Raw genomic sequence first — 25785 nt, forward strand, 5'->3', positions numbered from 1 at the left:
TGAAAGTGACTGCCTAATGGAATGAAGGTGAGTGGGAGCGAAAGAAATTGAAGTGGCGGGAAAGGAATGGTGAATAGTAATTTGGAGGGCTTAAATTTGATTATATTTGAAATAATATTAGAGGCGTCAAAAAGAATGTCGGAGAGCTAGTATTCACTCGATCAGGACGTGTCCGAAGACGACTACGATGCAGATGAGATCGCCAGGCCTAAACTCAGGCCCTCAAACCGCAACAAGTAAGCTCCTTTTTAGCGAAATCATCTGTTGAAGACCCATGCCTGGCGGCCAACTGTGTCCAAATCCATCTTGTTCACAGTTTTCCTGCCGGCAAGGACTCCTCAGCATATGAATTCGCGTTCTATTCACTCCCCCCTCCTCATTTAGGAACTACAATCCCAGCTATAGTGAGGCCAAGCCGACCCAGGAGAAGAGACTAACTCGAGGAAAAAACAATAAATTGCCAGAGGAAATCATCTCCATGCATTTGGGCGAAGAAGAAAGAGCCGGAATGGAGTAGGGCGACTACGGAAATGACAACCCAGATGAGGAGGGCGGTAGGTAGGACGATGACGAGTTTAGCATTTTCAATATAGAAATCGCGCAAATTCTATGGAGAAGAAAAAGAGAAAATACTGATGAAGACGAATACCTCGTCAAATACAGAGGAAGAAGCTATCTTCACACTGCATGGCTAACCGAGACCGAAATCAACAATCTCGGAAAGAATATGAAGAACAAAATCAACCGCTTCAATAAGGCCCACAATGAACGCCTACTAGAAGGCAACTATGATGAGGAGGCCATAGAAGAAGGAAAGTTCTTCGATACCTCATATCTCGAAGTTGATAGGATCATCAATGCAACTGAAATGTTCCCAGTCATCCATCAAAAAAAAGTAAGCTCTAATCTATTCAGGCCAACTAAATCAAAGGAAAGTGGAGTGAAAGCTTAATGGTCGTCTGTTCCAAACTTCTCAACTTCACCAAGTCCAATATTCACTATGGTGTACTCTTCAGCGAACCTGTCGATCCACAAAGGGATAACTGTCCTGACTACTTCAAAGTCATCTCCAATCCGATGGATCTCGGGACTGTCATGAACAAGGTCTACTTGGACTTATACAAGTCCTATGATGATTTTTGGAAGGACATTGGTTTGGTTCTCAAAAATTGCTTCGAATACAACAAGTAATAAACCTCAGACTTGCACTTGCTTGGGCTTACCTTGAGGGAATGCGCATTGTTTCTCTATGATCAATGGTACCACTTAAGTGAGCAGAGATACAACCAGCTGAAGATTGAAATGGCGCATTTATATGAATAGAAAGTTGAATAACCCAAAATAGAAGAAAAAATGGAGGACTAAAACCAGCCAAAAGTTGAAGAAAATGGCCAGCATGCCAATAAAATGGAAGCATAGGATGCAACCAAGAAAGAAAACTAAGAATATGGCAAGCTAATACCTAAACAATAGGTTGAAAGCCCTCATTCCAATAATGACGATGCTGAGACTAACAAAAAACCTGAAGAAGAAGAATACTAAAACGAAAAATCGAACTAAGATGACGTTATTGAGTCGGAAAAGGAGGCAGTGGATAACAGTTCAAGCAAAAAAGCAGAAGATTAGGCTTAAGATATGTAAGATTAAAAGGACTACTTGGACATGTAAGAATTTTACAAGAAAAACATCTTCCTAACTGACAAGAAGGCCGAAAATATACAACCAAATAGGAGCTCTAACAGCTTAACCCAGGCAAATTCAATTTTCTTTGGCTAGATGACAAGGGAGACTGCGAAAGATTTTAGGAGCACTCTTACGACCACATCGACCTTTCCGATATGAGGAGCCTCGACCTCAATGTGGAGGTCAATCATCTGTACATGGTCAAGTGGAAGAATCTAAGCTATAGCTAGGCCACCTGGTAGCTAGAAAATGTGATCAGCTGCCCTGAGAAAATTCACTAATTTAAAAATAATAATAAGGCTTTAGGAAAAGACGCAAGGACTACCATGGATTCTCAAAGATAGAAACATAGGATACTCGTGGAGATCGAAAACAATCCCAAGAAGAAATCGAAATTCTCTAACGCTCAGATAGCAGAAATAAAAAATAGGCTTTACTATTACGATGTTGGCCAGAAGAAATAGCCATACCAATATAAGCTTGACGCCCCACATATCTATAAGAACTACAAGATTCTAAGGTCTTATCAGACTGAAAGCTTGAACTGGCTTATCAAGTCATGGTATGAAAAGCGAAACACCATCCTTGCTGATGAGATGGGTTTGGGAAAGACTATCCAATCAATAGCCTTCCTCTACCATCTCTACACTTTCGAGAACGTAAAGGGACCCTTCTTGGTCATTGCTCCCCTATCAACTCTGGAACATTGGAAGAGAACGGTGGAAGAATGGACAAACATGAACTGCATACTTTACTATGACCAGAATGGACAACCTGGGCGCAGAAGCATCCAGTACTATGAGTGGTACCACCTCAACATCACCATGAGAGGCACAACAGTACCTTCAGAACTCAACAAGTTCCAAGTTCTCATCACAAGTTATGAAGTCTTCTTGCTTGATTATAACGATGTCATCGTCAACATCCCTTTCCAGTTTATCATCGTCGACTAAGCTCACAGGCTTAAGAACAAAAATGCAAAGATTTTGTCAGCTTTGAAGAGACTGGCATGCAAAAGAGTCTTACTATTGACCGGAACTCCGATTCAAAACAACACGGGATAGCTTTGGAGTTTGCTAAACTATATCCATCCTTAGAAGTTGGCTCACATGAAGAATTCAGAAGGAACTTCGGAGACTTATCCTCAAATGAACAAGTGGAAAGGCTAAACCGCATCCTAAAGCCATACATGCTCAGAAGAATGAAGGAAGATGTTGAGCAATCCATCCCACCACTCCAATAAACAATCATCGATGTCTAAATGACCAACATTCAAAAGACAATTTACAAAGCTCTATATGAGAAAAAAAAGAAATGCTTATAAAAGGTCTGGCTACTAACGGCGCTTGCAATACAACCTCAACAATCTTGAAATCCAGCTCAGGAAATGCTGCAACCATCCATTTTTAATCAAGGAACTTGAGTATGATCTGCTCAAAAATGCTAATTCCTCTGAGTAAAAGATGGAAAAACTGTTGACTTCAAGTGGAAAGATGGTGCTTGTTAAAAAGCTACTTGAGAAATGCAAAAACGAAGGTAAAAAAGTCCTTATCTTTTCTCAATTCACCCACATGCTTCAGCTCATCTAAGAATTTTTGAAGTGGAAATAGTATAAGTACTAAAGAATTGATGGACAAATCAAAGCTAAATAAAGACAAGCAGCCATCGACAGATACAACAATCCAAACAAGAAGAGAGACGTCTTTTTACTTTCAACCAAGGCTGGTGGTGTAGGCATCAACTTGACAAGCGCAAATGTGGTCATCATATATGACTCCGACTGGAATCCTCAGAATGATGTTCAAGCAACTGCAAGAGCTCATAGAATCGGCCAAAAAAGCGAAGTGCAGGTGTATAGATTGATTACCTGCAACACCTATGAGACTGAAATGTTTGAAAGAGCAACTCAAAAGCTAGGACTAGACAAGGCTATCTTTATCGGAGGCCACTTCAAAGAAGCTGGATAAAGTACCAATGAAAACAAGCTTTCCAAGGGAGAAATGGAAACACTCTTGAAAAAAGGTATTCTTGGTTTCTTGGAAAACGGTTAACAAAACGAAAATGAGACCTTCTTCTAGCAAAATGTTGACGACATCATCCAAAACAACTCCAGGATTGCCAAATACTCTTTGATTAATGGTTCTTGCTCCTTCTCCAAGAGTCGATTCGTCAGTGACAATGCTGATAACCAGCTCAAGATAAACGATCCTAACTTCTGGAACATTGTCTTGAAAAATGTGCAATCTCCCACTCAGCTTTTGCTCAAAAAAATGAAAAACAAAGAGTATTCACTTACTCTTGATGGTCAAAAACAGCTAATGCTTGAAGCTTCCGACAACTCAATGTGATCATATAGAACAAGCTTTCCAGGCATGGCCTGAATGCTGATGATGAGTTCAACTTGATTGAGTTTTTGACAATAGTCAACTCAGAAAGAGGATTCCATAAGTACTATCGTGACTGGCAAGCACTTGGCTTGAAGAAATATGCAAACCTTCAAGAAGATTCAAACGTTTACAGCTGAAGACCTAGTCATTCAGACAAAAGTGCAGCCAAAGAAGCCTGTCAACCTTCGATCCAACACAAACGAAGACGGTGATATCTTCGCTGACGAAGATGAAGAATAAGAAGATGATGACGGCAGCTCTGAAAAGATTAGATTGGATGATGCAAAGAAAGATGAACTCATGAAAAGACTATGCTCTTTCTGCGAAAAACCAAAGTGTACTTACTACTGCATGAGTTTCTGCAAGAGATCATTCCATTAAGAATGCAGAAAGAAAGTTGAAGAAGAAGGGTATCAAACATTCGACAGTGTTTCAGGCAAGCTCGATATCTTTGAACTTTCCATGGATAGCGATACATTGAAGAACCTCCTCAATACCAGCTGGACTTGCTCAGACTGCAACGCTAATCTAGTTGCATGCTTAATTTGCAAAAACAAAGGCTTATACTATGGAGCTGAGTACAAGAAAAACAAGAAATCCAAATCCAAGAAAGAAGGTGAGGAGGTTGAGGACTTCTCAAAGGCCTTCAAGCGCAAAAATGAAGTAACTAAATGCTCAACTGCTAACTGCGCAAAATACTTCCATCCAAAATGCATTGACTAATATGATGTCAAAAAGCTCTTCAAATACATTGACACGAATTCGCTACATTTCCGATGTTCTCTTCATTACTGCAACGCATGTGGCATTAGTGGAGATACTATGTCTATCTTCCAATGTGTTCGCTGTCCCAAGGCCTTACACACCAGGTGCATGGACAAAGAGAAGGTGGTGAAGCTCTCCAAGAAGCAGTTCATTTGCGATGCTCACTTCAAAAATAAAAAAGACTTGAAGAAAGCAACTGAAAGATTCGCAGTTCCTGCAAATACGCTCAAAAAGTTCCTAAAGGCAGAAAAAGTTGAAGCGAAAAAGAAGGAAAGCGAAGAATCTCAGTCGGAAAAATAAAAATTGGAGCCTGAGATTCCTCATAACTATTCCACTAGAAGGAATAGACTTAACCCAGACGACTTTGAGAGCCTTCAACCTGTTCCCGAGTAAGCACGTAAGATTGTTCCAAAGGCCAAGGAAAAAATGGCAACGCTTACCTACGAGGAGATAGGTATCCTTCCAATCAAGGATTTTGACTACAAAAACTACGATAAAGTAATTTGATATTTATTTAGGATTGGTGCCGTTACTGTGGAAGCCGCTACTCCAGCAACTTCACCCAAGGGCCATGGGGATCTAAGACCCTCTGCACTGTGCACTACATCAGCTGGAAGCAAAACAAGACCTTGGACCTATCTGAGTATGCAGACAAGCCTGACACGCCGATCGACCCAACCAACGACCAAGAGCTCAAATATTTAACCACTTTCTGCCAGAAGCACCCCGAGATGACCTACGCTGAAGTCATCGAATACCTGGAGACCAAGAGGAACAACAAGAAGACCTTATGATCGGTAATTGAACCCCCCATTATAAAATTATTAATAAAAACACGATATAACATTATCATTTCTTAAATAGTTAAGCCATGTTCTTAACCAAGTTATTGTCCAGGCCCAAGTTCTTGATTTTCTCCTCAAACTATCTCAGCTTGTTGTTCGTTTCCATCATAATTTCCAGACGTTTTTCAAGAGCATTGTACTTGACAATCAGATCTCTGATATCGTCCTCTTTTTCGGAGACAATTTTCTTCAAGGAAGATATATCTCTTTCCTTGCTCTTGATTTTATCTTCAAAGTATTCTCTGATTCCGATTTAATGGGTGCCTAAGAATGCCTTCATCTTCACACGCTCGTCCTCAATGGCTGCATTCGATTCCAGCTGTAAGCTTTCAATGAATCCCTTAGAAAGACCAAGCTATTGGGCGATGGAAGCATTCACAAGCTGAAGATGTTCATATTGCTTTTTCAATTTGATGTTATTCTTTTAAAGGACTTAGATCTTGTCCTCGAGCTCCTTGATTTCTTGCAGTTATTTCTCGTTGCTGTTAGCTAGAGTGTGCATCTTTTAATCTTTCTGCCTGAGCTGGTCCTACATTTGGTCCTTGACTCTTTTAATCTAGTCATGGGCGGTATCAAGATCAGATCTTGCTTGCATCTTTTATGCTCTAAGAACTTGAGCTCATCTTCATGCATTCTCTTCATGTTTTCCATCAAGACCATCAAATCACTGATTTATTTATCCTTGGAGTTGGCAAGGTAATGGTATTTCTTCTTTTATTCTTCATACTGGCTTTTGGTCTTCTCTTTGTGTTCGATTCTCTAATCAATGTCTGGCTGGTAAGTTGAACCTTGCTTCCCAGATTAGAAACATGCTATTTATGCTCGAGCTGGATCGAAGCAAGCTTTATCTTGAGGTCTTGCACTCTAGCTCTCTGCTTAGATACCTAAATTTCGAAGTTCTTTCTAACGTCATCATTCTATTGCAAAGATTTGTAGAGTCTTTCCTTCAAGCCTGCAATAATCTTTTAGTTTTCTCCCACCTTGTCAATGTAAGCCTTGATCTGGTTTTCATAGTAATTTGACATGGCCTTAATATCTTTTCAAGGAGATTGGACATTTTGATTTTGAATGTTTCAATTTCCTCTTTGTTTTAAAGCTGGAGTGCTTTTATCTTTTCTTTTAGATCGTTATTCTCAGACCTGATCAGCTGGTTTTCTTCTTCGTAGCTCTACTTGATTCTTTGATTTTCGTCGTAAAGCTCTTTCAGCTCTTGCTTCTTGCATTAAATAAGTTGCTTTAGCTTAAAGTTTTCTCCATTAAGCTCCTCTATGTTGATTTCGAAAAGCTTAGTGAGGTTCTCAATCTAAAGCTTATTGAGCTCCTCAAGCTTATTTTTTTCTTTTGTGAGCAGATTCTTGGCATGAATTTCGTTGCTCTTCAACTCTGACAATAGTGTTTCCTTTTCTTTTTTGAACTGGGTGCTTTCCATAGTGATGAGTTAATCTGATGAGTCATTTTCTTGTTGATATGCTCCAATTCCAAGTTTCTTTCAAGGACATCCTTTTTTAGACGCTTGATCTTCAAGTTAAATGTTGAAAGTTCAAGATCTTTCTCATTCTCGAGTCTTTTCTTCTCGCTGTTGAAGTCAGTCTCAAATGTATGCTTGAGAGTCTGAATTTACAGTACGTGAGATTGTCTGAGATGCTTGATTTCCTTTTCAAGTGACTTGATGCCATCTTGTAATCTTGTTCTTTCAAGCTTATCAACTGCTTTAATGTTCTATATTTCGTGCTCTTTCTCATCAATTATTTCCTTAAGATTTCTGATCTGGGTATCATACAGGTCCTTTGAGTTGTTCTGGCAGCTTCTCACATTCTGAAGCTGGTTCACTAAGCTGGCTTCAAACTCATTTTTTAACTTCTAAACCTCCTTCTGTTTCTCAATTTATAGGGCATTTTTTTCTTCATGGAGCATCGAGATCTATCTTAGTAGATTTTCAAGCTAAGACTCGTGAGACCTCTGCTTCATTTCTACTTCAAGCACCAAATTCTCTCTTTAGTTCTTTGTTTTCCTGACAAGATCATCCGACTATTTTTGGAAGAATGCAAGTCGATCATTGGATGTCTTCAGCTCATGTCTAAGCTAGTTTGCCAGCTCTCCCAGAGTGGAATTCTCATCAAGGAGTCTAGTGTTATGCCTGAGAGCAGCATCCAGCTTGACCTTGAGTTCATTGACAATGGTAGAGGACTATGTAAAAGCATAACTTACGTCGTATCTTGGCTGGTAAATCGCATACGTCAGCTATTCTCTTTTGGATTCATCCTTCTTCACAGTCTTAGCGTTTGTTTCAAGCAGTCTTGAGAAGTCTTTGAGGGGACTTTTCGACATTTTAATAATAATTATATTTGATGATTTGTTAACTTCAATATACTACATTTATCAATAAAAATTATTGCTTTTGACCAGGTAGTGAAATCAAAAATAAATCAATTGAACCTCAGTGCTGTTGGGTCTGCTTTATGCCAAATACTTTGTCCTTGATGAGCTCGTACGCATAGAAGTAAATACCCTTTTGAGGAACTCCTTTAATGATGTTTGAAGCAAATCCTTTGTAAAATCCTCTCACGCCTTATTACTTCCATGTCAGTCTTATAACATCTCGGACTCCTTTGTACTTTTATGTAGAAGTGTCATCGATATATTGATTTTGCTGGATCCTGGTCCGGATGGTCGTTAAAGGATACATTATGCCGCCTGAAACTATCTTGGAGATGGCTCCTGCAAAGAAATTCTTCTCCAAAAATTACGATTGAGGTATATTGGCACGATCATATAAGATCTTTGATCCTTAATATACATACATTTGAGCCACTCCTAGTGCTGCAAGACTAAGTTGACAGCAAGCCCTTTAGTAAAACCGATAAGTCCATGATGCTGATATATTTAACGAGTTTTAGATACAAAATTTGTGACTTCATTGATGTTTGGGCTGACGTTCAGGAGCATTCTAGTCTTTATAACCCAAAACGGTTGTGTTACGATAGTTGCAAGAACACCAGCTTCTAAACTAGCCCATGAAACGGCACTCATAACTTTTAAATGCTCATCTACGTAAGCCTTCTTTCTCTATTCATATCTTCTTAAGACGCAATTTACATGCTAAAGTACAAAGAGGAAGCCAGTGCTTGGCTTAGTATGGACATATGCAAGCCTTTAAACAATCCCTGAAATCCTTCTTTTTTGTAAATTTCTCTAAAGGCATTGAGTATTCCATCATATTTGGGTACGATATTTCGGTGTGCAGCTTTTCCATCATGACCTAGTTGTTATGAACTTTACTTTGAAACCTGGTTTTAATGACATCGAATGGATGCAGCAGCCCTGCAACATAATTGGCGATAAAGGAGGCAATCGCGCATTTTTAGCCAATATGGGTGATCTATTTATCAGGCATCAATGTTGTTGGCAATTTTAATTATGTCGATTCATGATATCAATAGAATATCATCCAGATGGCACAAATTGGCATAGACCTATCTAACCATTCTCTGCTAAGACCAAGTTAAAACTATATGAAAATCAATTATTAGGAATTGGGCTTGCGTCGATAAATGTCACCTTCAATAACTAATACGCATAGAAGTAAATACCCTTTTGAAGGAGACCCTTCAACAAGTTGGCTTAAAATCCTTTGTAAAATCCCATGATTCCTATTACCGACATGCTCGTTTGACTATCTCATGAACTCCTGAATATTTTTTGGTGTGGTCATCTTTTATGAATTGATTCTGTTGTATGCGAGTTCGCACGGTAGTTATGGGATACGTCAACAGAACCACAAATAGTTTGCATGCCGCTCCACAGATGAAGTTCTTTTCCAGAAGTCCACTTTCCGCGATGTTCATATAGCTGTAAAGCCTCTTGAGTCCCTCGTAGGAATACATTTGCACTACTCCGCTAAAAGAGAGCAGGAGGCTGAGTCCTAAGCCTTTCGAATACCCCCTGAGTCCATCTTGGCGTTGAATTTGCCTACAGCTAAAGACGAAATTTTAGATTTCGGTAATTTTACTAGCGGTGTTGAGCAGCATTCTGGTCTTAACTACCCACAAGGGCTGAGTAACGATCGTTCCAAAAATACTGGCTTCAGTGCTGGCGATCAGGACCGAGTTCATCACGCTATATCCTCGCCGTTCATAGTTGGCCTTTTCTAATTCATAACTTGGTTAGCGAATAAGTACAGCCAGAAAAAGAGGGCGGTTGCGGTAGCTTGGCTAAACACCGAAATATGAAAGCCTTTGAAAACACCACGCAGTCCCTATGATTAATATATGGTCTTCAGACCCCTTAGGATTCCTTGATATTTGGGTACTAAGTTCTCAGCTTGTGACCTTCCGTCGTGGCCTTTATCGATGAGGGAGTACTTTGAAATCGAGTCTTGATGAGATCAAGAGGGTGGAGGATGCCCGCAATGTAGGTGGCAATGAAGGAGTTGAGAGCACATTTGAGGGAATATGCTGTGCCATTTTAATTGGCAAACATCTAATCAATATTAAAATAATATTTTCTGTAGATGCCTTATGTTCTTCTAGATGTTTCATTCGTATTACGTTAAATTTAAAACAAATATGCAGAATAAATCTCATCAATCTCTCCATAGACTCCAAAACTCACTCTGTGCTGAACTCAAACATCTAGAATATCGTCAACTCTCGCATAAAAAGACAACTCCTCTATTTCCCTTAAAACTCCCAGCAAGGATGCATCTAAAACAAGCTTACTTTCAAGCAAAAGTACAAGATTGAGTAGATCATCACTAGCTGATGCGGATAAACACCTACAGAAGTCAAAGGGAAAGGCAAACAAAGTTATATGCCCCATGATTGAATCGATCTTGAATAAGCCCAAACAAGAAAAACTTAAGAAAAAAGGGTGCACATTTTCCAAATCAAAACACAAATTTTGGGAAATGAGCAACACGTCAACCAAATGCAACGATAGCAAAGTGTAAAATACTTCAGAAAGCGTCTCAGAGCTGATGAAGAAAAATGTATCTGTCTTATAACGTAGAAATAATACTAGCAGATAATACGCAAGCAGAAAGATTTAATACAGCAGCTCGAAAAGATCATAGACGAAATGTGATAATTTAATTAATTGTTATCTCACTATTCAAATAGACTAAAGAATGCATAATCTGCTATTCTAACGCTATTTTAACTGCCATATCCTCATTAATTCTTGAATAATAGATCAATTATGCATTATTTTTGAACTTTTTATATAGCTTACGTTTGGGAATCAACAAAAAATCATTGTATCTTCAATCCAGCTTCATTGATTAGTTTATTCTATTTGTTTTCTCGAGAAGAAACAACTTAATTTTCGGTCTTAGTCTTGATTTTGGCAAGCTTGTTGATAGCACTTAGATCGATATTGTTTAGGCGGTCCTTCAGTTCTCTCAATTCCGTCCCAAGTTTGCTGTTGGATTTAGATTTGTCGCTTTTTTTGGTTTCCTCTTTTTCCTTCTATCTTGATAATAAGGCCTTTCCGAGATAAAAGTTAGCGCGTTATAGCACTCCAATATACTTTTCTTGCAGCTGACTGTACTTAAGCTGCGTCTCTGATGGCTCCACTTGACTGATTGATGTATGAATCCTTGACTTTTGGTTGGTGAGGCAGGACTATTTTATAAGGGTGCTTTTAAAGAAGCGTGACTGCACTAGATCTGACTTGATCCTTATATGTTTGAAGTTTCCATTCGGTTGGAACGAGCGCAGCCATATATGGTTGACTCTTTAGTGGGGCATGTCTCCGCATCTTTAGTAGTGGACTGGTGGGCTTTGAGTTTGTTCCTCCTTCCTCCCAATTTATGATAGATGGGATTGAGGTGGGATTTCTCACTCTCATATCTTGGGCTATTGTTGGCTGCACAGCATAATGCAAACATCCGTTATTTATATACTTTAAATGTTAACGTGTAATTAAATTAATTGAATTTTCCACTATCTATTTCAATACCACCAAATACACAGATTAATCCTTCTCTTAGCTTGTGATTGCTTTTAATAGAATAAAGTAGGAAGATAGTATCACTGTGAATAGAGCTATTTTACAAGCCTAAACATGTTCTTGTATGTATGGTACTGATCGAATTTGAAATAATCCTTCAATATCGGCCTTACGTCCTTAACCTCAATTAACTTCTATAAAAATTCCTCTAGTTTGAGCAACTCATCATCGCTAGTATCACTATAAAAAGGAATGATGGGAACTCCGTTGCTTTTCTGAAACAGATAAGCCTGTGGAGAGTTGTCGACTAAGATTATCCTTGAGAGATCACGCTTACTTAAAACCCTAAGATCCTTGACGAGATTAATGCGGGAATGCATCTCGTAACAGTGTTGCCTAAACAATCTGAAAGAAAAAAGTTTCTCCTCAGGGTCCAATACCTTTAGGACTGCATTTCCATACTCCTCTTGGCTAGCAGTAAACACCCCAGCTCAAATTTCTCCTTCAATCTCTCTAATACTTAATGCGCATGTGGTCTTATCTTGACGTTGACACAATAGTCTCCATTTTACGTGCAGATTTATATTACAGATCCCCAGCCGCCAGAATTGATTGAATTGTATTAGTTTAGATGCTGTGTGTGCAAAAGAGTTTCGTCGAGGTCGAAAACAATTGTGATTTTTCCATCGAATCGGGTAAATTGGCCATTTTTGGAGGATCTTTGGGAGGAAACGCATGAACATTGACATCAAACGTTGATATGGAGTCCATAAAATGGTTCAAGTAGGGGCTTACGTATTACCTGTTGTTAAGATACTCATGCACGCTCTTCTTTACATCTGATATGTAATACTTTTCTTCCTTTGGTTCTTCGGCAATCGCCTTAATTACATGGCGTTGTTATATTGCCGGTTTGATTGTCGGACGTTTGAGCACGTGGCAATGGCTTCGCATGACGATTTCCTACTTTTACTCTTTGGGAAGTTTTATTTAATGGTCAGTATGACTGATTTTCGGATAGTGAATGGTCTTGCTATCTTTATGCTGAGTATTTTAAAGTTGTGCACTTTCAGCTAATTTCGAACTGAGTAAAGGAGAAGTTGGTCTTTCATGAATGAGTCGATGGCTGTGGTAAAGCTGTGGCTAATGCATTTATTTCTCAATAAAACTGCCCTCAATTTAATCAAGCTCAGCTATAAAGACGGTGTAAATGCGACGTGCTTGATTTGAATAGGCCTAACTCGATGCTCCATAAATTTTTTTGTTTTTTTCTATTTAGATTTTGATGATTTAGCAGTTGGTGCGCATCTGATCACATATTTGGGGTGAGTTTTGCTCTTTCTGGCGGTTTCCTATCATTACTTGTAGGAAAGCCAAGGATGCTTCTTGCTGTTTATATGTTCATTTATCAATTATATAATAGGAAACTCTTTATGAATCAAATACGTTTATAAAAATCAGTCACTCCTTCTTCAGGTAGGGATGCAGGTATGCCTCCTCAGGAGTAGGACGCTCGTCAGGATTGTACTTCAAGCACAGAGTGATGAATTAGATTGCAGATTAAGAGATACGATACTTTTTTGGGTTATCCTTCGGGAAGCTTGGCTTTACTGCTTTTGAATCAGGTTTTTTCCAGTATTTCTGTCTGGGAGATGTTGTGGGCAAACGGTTTTCTTCCGTAGAGAAGCTCAAAGAAGATTATTCCTAGCGACCAAACGTCAACCTTGCAGGATATCATTGGATCGTAGGAGTCAAATGTTTCAGGTGGAAGGTACCAGTACGTGCCCACGCCTTGGGAAGTGAGCTCCATTCGAGACTACTAGTTGTTGGGCATCACCTTGCATAGTCCGAAATCAAGGATCTTGACGATGCCGTCGCAGAACATAATATTACTTGGCTTTAGATCGTAGTGAATTACTTTTTCTTTCAGCTTGTAAAGATAAAATATTGCAGAGAAAAGCTGCTTAATGATGGAGCGTGCTTCTTTCTCCTCCAAGCATTGGTATTTCCTCAGGTAGACCGAAAGCTCGATACCATCGCACCATTCAAGTTCAAACACAATTTTTCCCTCGTTTTTGTTGAGATCGACCAAGTTGTGGAATGCAGCGATGTTGGGATGGCTCAGCTGCTTTTGAATGTCAGCTTCTCGCTGCACCCTTCTGAAAAAGTCCTCCTTTTCCAACTCATCCGAGCTCACTTCTTTGTTGAGGACTATCTTGAGAGCCACAATCCTGTTCGTTTCCAGATCATAACACTTGTAGACCTCACCAAACCCACCTGCTCCGAGCAGTTAAAGAGTTTGGTAGCGATCGTAAACGATAGGCCATCCTTCCTTATAGTACATGGATCTGATTTCTTTTTCGGCGAGCTTCATACGGTCCTTGTAGATGGCTACTTCCTTCTCTCTGTACTTCAGCTCATTTTTCAACTCGTTCAGCTCCTATATAGTAGATTGTTTACTCTGGTGATGAATTCAAATGAACTGACAGTCCTTACCAGCTCCTAGTTGCTGATCGATTTTGAACGCTTTAACTATTCCAGCCTGTCAAGAGATTATTCCTTTGCTGCTATGGACCGTTTGAGGGTAATCAGAATCTAACCGTCCATAAATGATCGCATGTTTTCCGAAAAACTACCTAACCTCTCGTCTTTTTTATGGCGCTCAATTCTCCTGAGCTACGCTAGCTACAGCATCGAGCTAGCAATGACGTTTCTTGCCTTTTTCTTGAACTATTTGGCCTCAAAGAACAAATTATTCGAACGCTGCACCTCGTCTTGTTTACGATTTTTAAGGTCTTGAATGATTTTATCCTTTTCTTTCAGCTGTTCCTCCAGCTACTATATTTTGTTGGGCGGTGGCTTGTCTCGACTGTTTTTTGTTGAACCCGAACTGGTTTTTATTGTTGAGGTGGCTTGATGAGATAATCCGTTAATTTTTTGTTCCCAGGAAGATCTGTTTCTATTTATGCGTCATTTCTGCCATTCTTATGCTTGTTTTGCTTGATGATGTTATCTCCATTTTCGTCATGTGCCGGTTTCTTCATTTTCTTGGTTGGGTGTTATGCGTCTTGGCGGGTATTTGGTCTCTATTATGAATTCATTCTCTTATTATGAAAACAATAATCGACTAATCAAACAATTAGCTACTGCAGCTTTCTTAAAATTGGTATGATGCTCTGCTCCTCTGATTATTAAATGAAAATATATAGTCAAATCAAGAGCCAAGCAGATCCTCCCCCACCCGATGGAGAATCGCACAGGCATTCTCAGTTCAGCTTCCATCAGAATAACCCCTATATCAGCTCTGATATGCCACCCAGTCAAATATCAGAATCATCCTCCCATAAGCAAAAAAACAAGTTTAGCTTCAAACTGCAGCCATAACTTTACTTCCAAAGAAATAACCCTCAGAAAGAGAAGCTTTATAAGGTACCTAGCCATATAAGAGTCGCGAGTTCTTCCTCGGACAAAGATTAAAAAGAGGAAGCTTAGCGATCGAAGTCAATTTTAAATAGAAAGAAGATATTTGAGGAGTCGATGAGAGTAACTGTGCTCAGCTAAAAGCCAAACAAGGAAGTCATTATACCAAAATAATAGCCTATTCCTGCGATTGTGATATCTTAAGTGGTGCCAAAACTGGTAAAGGATGAGAGCAAGCCCATACCGATTATAGTAAAAAAACATATATAGCATTAATAGCCTCCTTCCATCATCAGTAACTCTTCCTTTCAGAACAGTAGGAGAAATATACGTCGCGTTCAGTTCACCCACGAAGGTACTGATAAATATCTTACTCAACCCATCCTACAGGAATAAGCTCCACTCCCACCTACTACACAAATCCAGCCCATTAAATATTCTGGAGAAATGGTAAAGGATTATCCCATCATCATGGATAGACTGGAAAAGAATGAAAAGCATTGGCTGTAACTGAGTGAGAAATTAGACAAGAAAATAGCATAAGATAACCAAAGGAACTAATACCTAAATAGAATGCTTTCTGAAGGGGCTTTTAAGGCTCAGCAGAAAGACATGTAAATCCAAAACTATCAGCGTTAAATCGAGAAGATAGCCCACCAAAAATTTGCGAAAGAGAACGCATCAACCTCTAGATCCAACAAAGCAAGCGTCTGCAGGAACTCATCATGGAAAATAGACATCTTTGCGCAAAAGTTCTCCAGCAGTCCTCCCAAAGGCCACCCTCAGGCACAAGTCCCTAAGAACTACAGATATAGCAACGGATAAAGGAACTCCAGACCATGAGAGAGAGCCTACAGCAAAACCGTTCTCCCAATCAGAGTTAATCGCTACATCTCAACTAATCAATAGTACCGCAGCCGCCCCTCAACACCACTGCTCCACAAATCATCCCCACTAAGCAATAAAGAACTCAGACCAATGTGGGCAATTCTACTCTCACAGTAAAACAGCATACAGGCCAGCAATATCTTAGCCTTCCCACATTCCAGATGATTCCTCAACGTGACCCCCCTGCTAATCCCCCTACTGCCCAAATAAAGCGAATTGTGCTTGTTTCGAAAATCTATTGATTATGATTTATTTCGAATAAAATTTAATTGTTACTATTGATGGCTGAAGAAGGATATAAGGTCGATAATATCGAAGCCCTTCCCGTCAACGAACGCAAAAAGACTGACGTCTTCTGCACCATCGTTAATACTGTATTCGTGGTGCTGCTCTTCATCATTTTCATCTTCACCTTCAACGTCGGTACGCGCCAAACCACCTAGAAAACCTACGCAAAATCACATACCCCAACGATGCAGAGGGGCAACTATGCGGATATGACGTCCCCAAGTATCCCTATCTTTACTTCACCTCACTCACTGATACTGTAATATTGGAGAAAATTAGTCCAAAAGGCTTTGCGTCGCCAAGTGCCCATCGGCCACTGATACTTTCCTGCTGTGCAACCCCACGAAGTCGCTGAGCTGCAAAAAAAACGACAATCCTGCCCACGAGGTCACCATTTACGACAGCTTCTTGGACCAATGTACAGTTGATTTAAATCAGCACGCATAGGACTCATTTGCATGCCTAGAGACGAAACTGTCAAGGAACATCTGCTGACGAAAAGTGGCACTAGAGCTAAATATGAGTTTTTGGGCTTCTATGATGCCATGTGGAGATCAATTTGGATATCCATCATCTTCGGCTTGTCCTTGTCACTCTTCGCCTACTTCCAGCCATACATCGCAGTGCCCTGGACGATGTTTGTTGGCGGAACCATTTCCATCATCTTTGGCTTGCTCATTCTATTGTAACCGTCTTTATATTTAGAATGGCAGATGGATATTGGTTCGTAAAGCTCGTCCTTTGCCTCTTCTTCGTCGGACTTGGAGTTTTAAGCTTCATCACAATCATTACTGCTGACCGTAGATAGTCGATCTATATCTGTTCTCGTCTCATGCACTCTGCATCCATCATCGAATATGAGAAATCTTATACTAAGCTTCCCTAGTTCTTCTTTGATGGAGTCAAGAAACTGCTTCGGCCTTTCCTCTTGGTAGTGACATTTATGGCGCTTTTTGGAGCCTTTTTGGTCCTGATTGGTTTCCAGATGCTTTCTGCCTGGTCTTGTGCCAAGCTGGTGTTCGTAGATTACTATCCCTTCTATACAGTAGAGAGCTTTGGAAGTTCCTTCTTGATGGTCCTTATCTTAGTGGAGTGCATCTGGGGTCTCTCCTTCCTCAAGGAAGCATGTAAATCATTCTTAATTTAGTCAATTTTATAGTCTCTGGATACAGTGCGCACAAATACTACTCGACTGGAAACAAAGGCGATGAAGCTCCTCTAAAAGAAAGAGAACCAAGCTACCTCTTGATGGTTGAAATTCTTTTACGCTACCATTGGGGGTCGGTTGCAGGCGGATCACTTCTGCTTGGCTTCTTCTACTTTATCGATCTTCTTTTCGACTTCATTGATGTAATAAATGCCTTATGCAGCCTGAAACCACAAAGACAGAAATTCCCAACTAAGAGCGCCAGCCGATTGGGTATGAACGTGGGTTTGAACAATAAGAAGGAATTGCTAAGAATACTGCTGGATTTTTCAACCTCATCCGCTAAGAATCTTTCGCTTATACTTTCCTTACCAGTTTGCCCTACTGCAACGCCTCCAGATACTGCGAATATCTGTCTGATGAGAGCAAATTCTACGACTTTAACCAATCAGTCAACCGTCTCTACCGCCTCAACCTCCACATCATTCCTATCTTCTTCACCCTCCTCATCGCCATGATCAGCATGGAAAGCACTGGAAGAAGCAGCCCCTATGGCATTTTCGCCATTACACTCATCACCTTCTTCACTATCACCTATCCTCTCGCATACCAAGGCGACTCAGCAGAAGGGCTTCTTATCTCAACCTACGTGGAACTGGCCTTCAACGATGAAGCCGACCTCGAACTTGCTCCTGAAATCATCAAAAAGGCATATAAGGAAGACCTGAATGACACCTACAAGCAGCAAAAAGACGATAATAACCCAGATGAGGGAAGAGCATGGTACCGCTTGCTGACTGACCCAATCCAGACAGAGTGATACAGCAGTATATCATCAACTTATCACATAAATATCATATCATACTCATCATTCTATCCCTCTCCCGCCTACCCTATAATTGATAATATATGGATATCGAGAACGAGTACAGGAAGAGAAAGATTTTGGCAGCAGGCGGAGACTACGACCTCGAGTGGTGTCGCTGGAGAGTTATGGGCTCTCAGAGCAAAAAGAAGAAGGAAATTTATAATCCCAATCCCAAAGGCTACATCCATGGGGCACTCATACTTAAAAACACACTTTATGCCTTCTTCGGACCTGATGAAAACAGGCCCTCTGCAGTATAAGTTACCACATATAGTCCATGCACTCTTACAGCTTCAAGACTTGCGACTGGAAGGAGTGGAGCGACTGCAACCTGCCCTAAGCTAGGGACAGCTTCGGCCTGGCAATCCATCAGAACGAGATTTTCATGTTTGGAGGAAGCAGCTATGACACCCAATTCGGAGATCTGCAAGCCTTCAACACACTTACCTGCTAATGGAAACGTGTAGAGACAAATATAAATCCATCTCCCCGAAATCCCCTCGTCTTTGCTGACCTCAATGGCGAGGCCATTCTTCTCTACGGTGGCATCGACTTAGAGAGCGGGACGATCCTGAATGACGCTTATCTGTTCATGGGTGGCGAGTGGGTACCCATTTGCCGAGTAGCCAATGCTCCCATAACCTCATCGGCGCCAAGTTTGCGGTCAGCCAGTCCGCGCCTTACCTTTTCGGAGGATAGTTTGAGGATGAAAATGGAATCATCAGGCCAAACACAAGCATTTTCAAGATATAAGTGGACATCCAATAACGGACAATCGAGTTCGTATAAATCGTCTGCAAAGGTCGAGTTCCTTGTGCACGCACCGCACACGCTATGACCGCTGTGGGGAAGAACTTCCTCATCATGCTAGGAGGGCAAAGCATCCTCGAGAATAAAATGCTGAGAGACATTTGGCTGTTCGACGTGGACGGCGCATAGTGGGTCAAGATCGATCCAGCCAACGGACCCATTCGTCCCCTCGCAGAAAATACGATCCTTTTGCATGGAAACGCCCTTCTGGTCTTGGGAGGACTGACTGAGCACGACAACATGTGGAATGAGCAAATCCTTTCAATTTAGTTTGGGGAAAGCGAGCCTTTCAGAAATGAAATATGCAGCAATTGCATCCAACGATCAGTAGCAAAAGAAAAAGAAGACAAATCCTTCCCCAAAACAGTAGTGATTAGTTCTGGCTTTTTCTACACGATTTCGCTCGAGATCAAGCATCCCTTCCAAGCCATTCAAATTCTATACGACTGCGCTGCATACCTCAAAGCATCATACTTCCTCATATCTGTTGAGAAATCCCTAAACGAAAATGAACACATTGAACTCGAATTCGATGGCTAAACTCTCAGCAAACAGCAGTTTGAAGATCTCATCTGTCACGCCAACACTTTTGATGAGAATTTCTCACGCTTTGTGACCAACATTAAAGTAGCCAGTCTTAGACTAGGCAAAACTCTCATCTTCATCACTGCTGACGAGAATGAGCGTAAGGTTTTCATGTTTTCTGCTGACAGCAAAGTTACCCCAGCTTTCGATGAGACTTACGGCTACTTTGGATATGTTTAAAACATCCGTAAAGGCACTATCGAGAGTCATGAGGGAAAAGCACACAAGGAGCTTATCCTCAACGTTCTTCGTTCGAGAGTAGCTGCCCCAGAGCAAGCCTTATTAGTTACCGGTTGCAGCCGTCTTCTCATCTTCGAAAAGAACATCCTTGTCACATCCGATCGTGTCTACTATTACGAGCTCATTCCGACTGCTGCTGACGATATCTCTGTCTATAAGAGCGCCAAAAAGATCCAGTTTCTTGATGAACTCGGCTACTAAATCAGCAAATAGCCTGAAATCTCTCTCCGCTCATACCTCTCCCTTATTAATATCGAGCAGATCTTTCCGACAATCAGCATCAACCGTCGTGAAGCAGAAGTGGAGTCTTACAACTACCTTTAGCGACTCAAAGCACTGGAGAGCCAAGGACATATCTTTTCTTTTGAAATGCCAAGCAAAATTCATGATGTAGAGTTGGAGTGTATACTTTACATTGCTGAACGAGATGACGTGGTAAAGGGAAACCTTGGATTGCTTGTTTACTATGAAGACCGGCTGGTGAACCGACTTGGTGACAACTTTGGATAGCTGTTCAAGGAGGAGTTCTACAAGACCAAGTACAAAAAAGCCACCACTATCTTTGAGTATTTGGGAGTGATAAACGTACGAAAGGGACTTGCCCTCAACTACTTCGGCAACTGGTTCAAGAAGAACAGAAACTACTACTCCTTCCTGGAAAACCTCAAGAGCGCCATGCGGAAGGCCAAGCTTGACAAAAATGACCGTCACAGTCGCGACAAACCAGATGGAGAAAACGAGGAATCGAAGGTTAGACGCAGACAGTGATCATAAGCACAATCATCACTCATAATCAATATCATCACAATATCAATATCTTTACCCTTTCTCGAATATAACAATAATTCGTTAATGTATAAGCGGCCTCTTGGAACAGCTATCCACAAAGAACGTGCAAGACCTCATCAACTCATGAACAGAACAGACGATGGTGAGCGTTTTAGCTCTTTCGAAAGCCCACCTCTTTCCGATAAAGATAACTAAGAATTTTCGGATTTTGAGACGTCTCGTGAAAAAAATAAAGGCAAAATCAAAGGCTAGTCCTCTTCTAAAAAGGAAAAAAGCCATATTCTGGTAGAATAAATGCCTCTCCAAGCTGATAATTACCTCTCCAATAGGAAAAAACAGGAGTTAAGCTCAAGTGGTATGAAGGGTGCGAGTGCTAAGAGGGGACTTCAATCATCTGCGAACATAAATCCATCAAGCGGAGCAAGAGTGAGGGTTCCAGCAGAAATAAAACTGTCCTTTGAGATACAACTACATGTAAAAGGTATAAAGGCACCTGACCACAATTCACGAAGATGCAAAGGAGGACTTGAGAGACAGCGCATTTGTTTCCCTTCCTTCCATAAGAACTTTTCCTCGCCCCAAAGTTACCCCCTTCGATAATCTCCACATTTGGAATCCTAGTGAGCATAGTCTATATAATGATCCAAACCTTGCCTTGCTAGAAAAGCAAAGCTACGAAATGCTAATGCTGGAACAGGAAAACATTTCACTCAAGGAACGCGTGCTGTTTCTAGAGAAGTAGCTAAGGATCAGAGATGAAGATCGTCTACGTAAGGAGGCAGAAATCATAGTTTAACGCATGAAAAATGTAGCGTAAGAAGAACAACTTAGCTCCAACCGTAAAGAAGCTAAACTCAAACTCGTTGAGTAAGTGGCTGTATTGCAGTCACGATGCCGATAAATGAAAGAATAAATGCGACTTTATAAGGAAAAACAGGAGGAAACATTTGCTCGGCTTTCTAAAGAGCGGTAAGACGCCAAGATAGAGATTGCCCGGCTGAAATCAACTCACGATTACCAGGCAAAGTTTACTGAGGTATTCCTGAACATGGTGGAGAAGTGCCAATAGACATTTAGGAGGATTGGAGCAGCAAGCGTAAAATTGCAGTAGGGTGGAAAGTAGTGAAGCATCTCGTCAAAAAGGCTTTAAACTGGGCATCCATCCGCCTGCCATCGCCCAAAGGGTTCCTGAATGATATAATAATAAACCTATATGCGCCTATTGCATTTAACTTTCATCCTCGCCTGCTTTACCGCCGCTCTGTGCCTTGACAACGGCCTCGGACGGACTCCTCCATGGGGTGGAACTCTTGGAACCACTTTGCCTGCAAGATCAACGAAACCATCATACGCGAAACTGCTGATTTGTTGGTGAGCACTGGCCTAGCAGCAAAGGGATACAAATACCTAAACATTGACGACTGCTGGCAGGTGGACCGCAACCTCATCACTGGTCAAATCGTCCCAGACTCTGCAAAGTTCCCCTCTGGAATGGCTGCCTTAGCTGAGTATGTCCACTCCAAAGGCCTTCTCTTCGGCCTCTACAGTGACGCCGGCACCAAGACCTGCCAGGGAAGGCCAGGTAGCTATGGATACGAAGAAATCGATGCGCAGACCTATGCTCAGTGGAAGTAGCCATTAGTTGACTTAGGATCGATTTTTTGAAATACGACAACTGCCACAATGAGGGACTTTCCCCCAAGTTCCGCTACCCAGTCATGCGGGATGCCCTCAACAAGACAGGACGCCGAATCTACTTTTCTATGTGCGAGTGGGGAAGGGAAAGACCATACACGTGGGCCAAGCCTATTGCGAATTCCTGGAGGACCACCGTCGATATCAAGGATGTTTATCTTTCCTTCGTCCATAACCTCGAGCATCAGGTTGGTCTTTCTTCTTATGCTGGTCCTGGATCCTGGAACGATCCTGATATGCTGGAAGTAGGAAACGGAGGCATGACTCATGAGGAATACCAGAGCCACTTTTCACTGTGGGCAGCTATGAAGGCTCCACTGCTTATCGGATGTGCCCTCAAGAACATCTCCAACGCCACCTTATCGATATTGGGAAATGAGGAGATCATTGCTATCAACCAAGATCCACTAGGCGTACAAGCCGACCTGTTGGAAAGAGAAGTTCACGAAATCGGCTTTAAGGAGATTGGGGAGGAGAGCTGAGCAACAATAGGTACACTCTAATTTTCTTTAACCGAGCTGAAACTTCTACTGTGTTCAAAACCGTCCTCAACCGACCTTAGTTTAAAGGACTCAAAGTGGTGAAGATTCGCGATGTGGTCGAGCATGCAGATGTGACAATCCCCACTGGAAATTCGTTTACAACTAAGACTGTGAAGATGCATGGAGTGGCCCACTATGTCTTCACTCTTGCCAAGCCTAGCAACCTCCAAGATGCCATCATTTGATACTGGATCAATCACATATCCATAATCTTTGGCCATTTTGGCCGAAACAGTCATCATTATCATTTAATCATAAGTGCTTGTAGGCTAGTCCAAAGCTTAGATTTCCAGCTGCGGCCTTGTATAGGCTGGCTATTATATAAATGGGCTGCACTCCTCCTGAAAAAAGGCATCAATCTATTCCCGCAATCAACGCAGTTCCCAAAAAAACGCCATACCTCTCGCCTCGCCAAAGCCAACACTCCAAGAGTAGCACTCAGACAAACGAAAACAACGTGCTCCAACTGCCCATTCCAAAACTGTCCTCTAACGAGTCCCTTAAAAGTCAACGAAAAACCCCCAGGCAACCTCTACAGGTGCATAAGCGAGATTCAATGCAGGGTGCATAACGCTTCAGCTATTAACATCAGGATTCGCCCTAAAAACCAATGGAAAAGGATGTGATTCGTATCGTATCTCCAAGGGATAAGCCAAAGTCCCCCAAGAAGCTGGAAAAAGAGGATATGTCCAAGCAGACAAGCGTACATTCACTAGACATTGTTTCGAGGATCAAAGTCCCTAAAGATTAAGAGAAGAAAGTGCTGGAGGGCAAGAAGGATGGAGAACGCAGGTCAGAAGCTAAGGGCAGCAAAGTGTAAGAGGTTAACATCACTTTTAACTGTAATGACTTCGCTGTAGCATAAAGTAAGGCTAGTCCCACCTTTGGTCGCAAACGTTGGCGGGAAGAAGCACTAATCAACGAGCTAAAGACCATAAACAACGAAAACTTTAAACGCATTCCTGTTAACTCCAGGAACTACAACTGATGGTTTATTTACTGTTCGCACTTTCCCTCCTTTATAGACAAATACGCCTGCGATTTATTGAGAGTGCGCATAGTTCCAATCGCGATATATTAATTTAGAAAACTTTATGAGCGTGCTGAAGCAGAAGCTGGACCGGGTAAAAGTGGACTTAAGTAGGCGGCTGAGCAATTTCAGACCCATAACTTCAAGGAGGCCCTTGAACTCTACTAGGACTGCCTGAGCTTTTCCTATCGCACAGATGAAAGTTCGGGAGTCATCTTCAATATTATGACGACCAAAGCCGCTCTCCTTACTATTCTCGGAGACTTTGACCGTGCCATGTCTGTCCTTAACGAGGTCCTTCGCAGTGACTCCTCCCATTACCTCGCTCTGATGCGCCGCAGCCAGCTCTACAAAAAGGTATAGACGGTCACACGTAGAAAGGCAAGTTCAACCGTGCTCTAAAAGACTTGGAGTCGATTTCCAGTTACTGCCCGGACAACTTGCAGCTGACTGCAATGAGGCTGGAGATTGAAAATTTGAAACAGAGGAACAAGAACCAAAACTCTTCAGAGGAAAGTGACTCAGAGGAGGAAGATGAGGACTTACTGCTAAACTTCAGCAACCTTAAAAAGATAGACAGGAACTCAGTCACAAACGCCCCAGACAAGCGCAAAAGCAGAGTCACCATCAGCGGTGATACTGCCTTTGAGTATGAACGGTAGGATAATGATGACAAGTCAAATAACTCAACAGCCATCAGCAAGGCACAAGCAAAGGAAAAATACCTTAAAACTTATCGCGAAATCGAAGCTGACGACTCTGCCCCTCCTGCTAAGCCTTCCAACATCGTGGTGAAGGGTGCCCCTCGCTCTAAGAGTATCCTCAAGAACAGGCTAAACAATGTCTCAGTTATTTTGCCAGCTGAAGAGAAGGATGAACGCTGGGGAGGTCGCTAGAGCAAGCTGGTAGAGCGTCTCAAGGACATCGACGGCAAGGTGATCACTTCCAATCACTCTCTTGAGCATTCAGGCAAAGAAGTAGAATTCCGCAAGAGTATATTTGCCTCCCAGGAACGCGTGTAGGCAGTGCAGGTGCCGGTGGAAAAAAAGGACAAGAAAGGACCGCGCAAATCCTGCCTCAAACGCTCCTCCTTCGAAGCTGTTGAGAAAGAAGTTAAAGCTAAGCCTGCACGCAGATCCAAGTTCGAAACCATGAGCAGAAATAGCATTGACGGAGTGGTGATTCGCAACCGCAAATCCATATAAATCGATCGCGTCAAGGAAGAGGACAAAGAAGCAAAAGACGAAGATTCTGATGGCGGTAGCTCATACAACATCTACGGTAGTGGACAGCAACTGGTTATCAGTAAAGAAGTTTCAGACCAGCTTGGGCTTGGAAGACCCAAAGAGGAAGAAGTAAGCAAAGAGCCTAATGATAAGGCCAAGCGCGGAAAGTCAATTCTGAAGAAATTCTCAATCCTTTCTAGGGATTCAGCAGTGGAGAGATCCGCAGTGGCTGAGAAGGGCGAGGAGGCGCCAGTTGTAAAGAAGGCAAAAAAGAGTGTAATGTTCACCAAGAGCCGTTTCGCAGACTGATGATTGTTCTACTTTATGATTCCACTTTATCTCATATGGTTGCGCCATTTTTTGTCCCATTTCTGACCATCTGGCTCACATTTGCTGATGGCTAAGCATAGTCGAAATGAAACGAACATACCAATCGGTTGCTAAAACGCTGGATTACGTTCGTGCAAAGGGGGAGAGCGTGGGGACTTGAAAGGTGCGCATTAATAAATTTGAATTGGAGGGCTGCTTGTTAGGCAATTTCAAAGTAATAACGTCAAACATTTAATTTTGCTATAATTGCTAGCTAACTCCCATGATCCGCCCAACCACGCGCAACGTCTCGAGGAAG

General features: G+C 41.6%; 1 protein-coding gene and 1 pseudogene across 1 annotated transcript; one reads left to right on the top strand and one right to left on the bottom strand.

The window, feature by feature from the left end:
• Positions 1 to 13090: 13090 nt before the first annotated feature.
• Positions 13091 to 13956, bottom strand: LOC116245022 (uncharacterized). Its single transcript, XM_031616771.1, has 3 exons — positions 13907 to 13956; positions 13467 to 13860; positions 13091 to 13156 (listed from the first exon to the last, which is right to left on the bottom strand). The coding sequence occupies exons 1-3, from the start codon at positions 13954 to 13956 to the stop codon at positions 13091 to 13093; spliced, it is 510 nt and encodes a 169-aa protein (XP_031472631.1).
• A 7921-nt stretch (positions 13957 to 21877) lies between these two features.
• Positions 21878 to 22841, top strand: LOC116245023 (alpha-galactosidase-like; annotated as a pseudogene).
• Positions 22842 to 25785: the final 2944 nt, after the last annotated feature.

The sequence above is a fragment of the Nymphaea colorata genome, unplaced genomic scaffold, assembly GCF_008831285.2.
Source record: "Nymphaea colorata isolate Beijing-Zhang1983 unplaced genomic scaffold, ASM883128v2 scaffold0456, whole genome shotgun sequence".
Lineage (NCBI taxonomy): Eukaryota > Viridiplantae > Streptophyta > Magnoliopsida > Nymphaeales > Nymphaeaceae > Nymphaea > Nymphaea colorata.

What these genes read in the sequence shown, in the direction of transcription:
- LOC116245022 (XM_031616771.1), bottom strand. Translation starts at nt 13,956, where the DNA reads ATGGCCTATCGTTTACGATCGCTACCAAACTCTTTAACTGCTCGGAGC. An exon ending in TCTTTAACTGCTCGGAGCAG is followed by an intron (nt 13,861 to 13,906) that starts GTGGGTTTGGTG and finishes GGAAACGAACAG; the next exon opens with GATTGTGGCTCTCAAGATAG. An exon ending in TTGATTTCGGACTATGCAAG is followed by an intron (nt 13,157 to 13,466) that starts GTGATGCCCAAC and finishes CTGTGCTTGAAG; the next exon opens with TACAATCCTGACGAGCGTCC.